Genomic DNA, 3,264 nt, shown 5'->3' with positions numbered 1-3,264 from the left:
CTCGCCGGTGGCTAACGGAGGGAAAAGTACCGCACCGTAAAACGGTAGCGGACGTCCGTAGCTGAGACGGACTGTGTGTGTATATATATATATATATATAAAAGCTATTTGGATGTATCATTCTATTATTCCAATTCATTGGATTTCTTGATAACATTATATTAATTTCTCTCAACTTGTTTACCAGTACTTGATGTTTGATTAGTGAAGTTGAATAAATATGTCAATGTACAGGAGAAAAGGCTCAAGGAGAGTTTTGATGATATTCCTACTCTTGATGAGCTTCATGCTTTGGAGGCAGAGGGTTTAAAAGGTGATATCATTCTTGTAGATACTGCAAAAGACAAAAAGTTGTCCATGCTGAAGCAACTGATTTCGGCACTAGTGAAAGGATTGAACTCGAATCCACATGCAATGATAAAAAAGATCGCTGGATTGGTGAGAAAGTTATTTGATTTTCTATTTGTTTATATATGTATTTATTTTGTTTGAAGCTACCTTTTGTCTCTGTTTGATTTCATTTTTTATGTATCATCCAATGTTTTCAATTGTCAATAACTGCTACTTTAATGTTGCACCTTTTATCATCTGCAATCCTAATTAAGGTATGAGTCATGACAACATATTGATCTGCAATTTGGTTTTGGACAAAATGCTACCATCTTGCCACCTAAACCAAATAAATTTTCCTTACTTTACAGAGGCTAAAAGCATATGATTGTGAAAAATGAGTCATTTAAACCCTATTTTTATGATTAGCCCTGCTGCTTATTTAATTCTCAATTTCAAGTTTTTTTTTTTAATCTAATGAATGCCTGCACAGGTGTCCGATGTTTATAAACGGCCAAACTCAGAAAGTCCAGCAAAAGCTGCACTGGAAGAAACCTCCCACATGTTTGATAATAGAGGAGTTCAGCTACTGGGGCAAATACGGAATGGTTCATGCCGTCCTCGAGCGATCTTGTTCAAAGTTCTAGCAGATACTGTAGGACTTGAAAGTAGGTTAATGGTGGTAAGTTTTAAAGAACTCTTCCAGTTATTCAAAATATGATACATTTCTTGTATTCACCACTAGTACTATTATTTATTTTTATTTTATTTTTTTGTTTTATCAGGGTTTGCCTAATGATGGGACTATTGAGTGTGCGGACTCATATAAGCATTTGTCAGTGATAGTTGTCTTGAACTCCGTTGAACTGTTGGTCGACCTAATGCGGTTCCCTGGCCAGCTGATTCCCCGTTCAACCAAGGCAATCTTTATGACCCATATATCTGCAGCAGGGGAAAGTGATTCTGCAGAAAATGACTCCTGTGATTCACCACTAGAACCGAATAGTCCTCTATATGGATTTGCAGAGAGAGTGGATCCTGACAGGTTAGCTGACTGGCTGATTAAACTTGAAAATTTAAAGCCTGTAATGCCTGATGTTATTGATGCAAGGCCAAGTATACAAATTAATGTAGTTAGTTTATACTCCTTTTGTTGTAGTGCTGAAAAGGACGAGAGCCTTCAGTTCCGCGGAAGATTTGACGTTGCCTCAAATGTAGCAGGTCCTTCGTTGCGAAACATGATGTTGCGACCTACAGCTGCTTTTGATAGAAGAATGAGGTAATCAACATAATCCAACTTGACAAGCTCAACTGTAATTCATAGATGAATTCTGCTATGAGCTCCCTATCATGTGTGTTTTGTATCCTCCTTTCCATGATTTTATACTATTATTTGGTCATCTTCTTGATTTGAAACCTCTAGAATGCTGACTATGAAATGTTTGTTACTACACCATTTGTCCAAATCCTTCAGTTTATCACATAGTGAACCCAACATTCCATCAAATTTTTGGCGGCGTAGCCGGAGAAAGGCCATTGCTGAACAGCGGACTGCTAGTTCGAGGTTTTTCTTAATCTCATCGTGTTTTTGTATTTGTGTCCTTCAAATTTGGTGTTCTTAGTTTTGAAGATTCAGAACTCCTTATTTTCCTTCATTTGAGATTCCATGTTTTGGTGTGGGTCTAGGTTAAAAGACCACCATTTTATTTTTGATAAAAAAAATTTAGTTTCTTTTTCCGCATGAGTGTACTTGACATGTTGGAGCTTAGCTTGACTCTACAGAGTTGTTCACATAGTTGGTCTGTATTTTAAATAACTTCTAGAACCTGAAAAAGGATATCTGCATTCATACATCCTTCAGTCTAGGAGTACATGATAGGATTAACTTGGTTATACAGTTCTCTTGTGAAAATGAGATTCTGTTCAAGTGTCATGCTAATGGATGCGAGGCAGATAAGATGATACAAGCTGGTATAGATTAATTAGGTGATGCTGGCCTTTTCTGGTTCTGCTGTAGAATGTCTATACATAAGTAAAAGTAATTACAAAGGAACTGTGTCATACACTCATAGGTAATGAATGAAAAATGGCACAATTCATGCTTGTAAAAGAAACAATCAATGAACCTAAGCTGATTTTACAGTTTCTGCTGTAGAATCTCTCTATAAATAAGTAGAAGTTATTGCAAAGGTTGCAGCTTTGTAACTACCTCTAAAATTGATGTGTTATAAAGGAGTGTGTCTAAGTAGTGATTGTGAAATATAGGTCCCTTGAATCTGGCAGTGATCTATGGATGTTGTAAGTAGAAATGACACAGGCGACAGAAGCATTTGTGGTTGCTTCAAATCAGTGTGCCTCACTGGTCGTTGGACTGTATGTGTATGACTTACAATTTTTCAAGTGAAACTAGTAATCCATGGTTATCTGCCTTGTAATGTATTTTCTTAGATGGCATGAGAAGGTAGACACTTGTGGGATAGAATTTATTATCTTACAAAACAAGTTAGAATTTAACAATGACCTGGTAATGTGTAGTTTTCTGGGTCGTAGGAGTTCTCTTCACCAAATATGAAACCATGATTCAATTTGATGGGATATAAATTAAAATGACTTATACTTGAAGGTCATATCATGGATATATGGTGCCATACTTATCCCTGATCTACAATTTATGCTAGCAAGATGCTCAGACGAGATGATGAAACAGTCTTCATCCTAGATGGAGAGGATTGCTGGGTTGGGTAGGCAGTTTCCAAAGATTTATTGTCAGAGTAGCATGATGCTTCAGTACTGTGGCTGAGGTTTGGATTTCACCTTTGCCTGGGGCATAAAATATAGAAATAAGCAGGGCTGATTTGGAAAGCAAAAGTTCCTCCATAAGTCAAAGTTCAGGCGTGGAGCTGATGAAAGCTTTGCTCCAAAGGAAAAAAAAAA

The 3,264-nt window shown here is 36.9% G+C and overlaps 1 protein-coding gene across 1 annotated transcript in view; it reads left to right on the top strand.

Annotated features, from left to right (window-relative positions):
• Positions 1–3,264, top strand: part of LOC101308592 (serine/threonine-protein kinase EDR1-like) — a 13,049-nt gene that overhangs the window by 1,452 nt on the left and 8,333 nt on the right. Inside the window, exons 2-6 of the mRNA XM_004303138.1 lie at positions 235–438; positions 824–1,012; positions 1,116–1,375; positions 1,490–1,609; positions 1,805–1,894. Coding sequence (XP_004303186.1) covers positions 235–438; positions 824–1,012; positions 1,116–1,375; positions 1,490–1,609; positions 1,805–1,894 — 863 coding nt within the window. The remainder of the gene's footprint in view (positions 1–234; positions 439–823; positions 1,013–1,115; positions 1,376–1,489; positions 1,610–1,804; positions 1,895–3,264) is intronic.

This window comes from Fragaria vesca, linkage group LG6, assembly GCF_000184155.1.
Source record: "Fragaria vesca subsp. vesca linkage group LG6, FraVesHawaii_1.0, whole genome shotgun sequence".
Classification (NCBI taxonomy): domain Eukaryota; kingdom Viridiplantae; phylum Streptophyta; class Magnoliopsida; order Rosales; family Rosaceae; genus Fragaria; species Fragaria vesca.
This window is presented reverse-complemented; position numbering and strand designations above follow the sequence as displayed.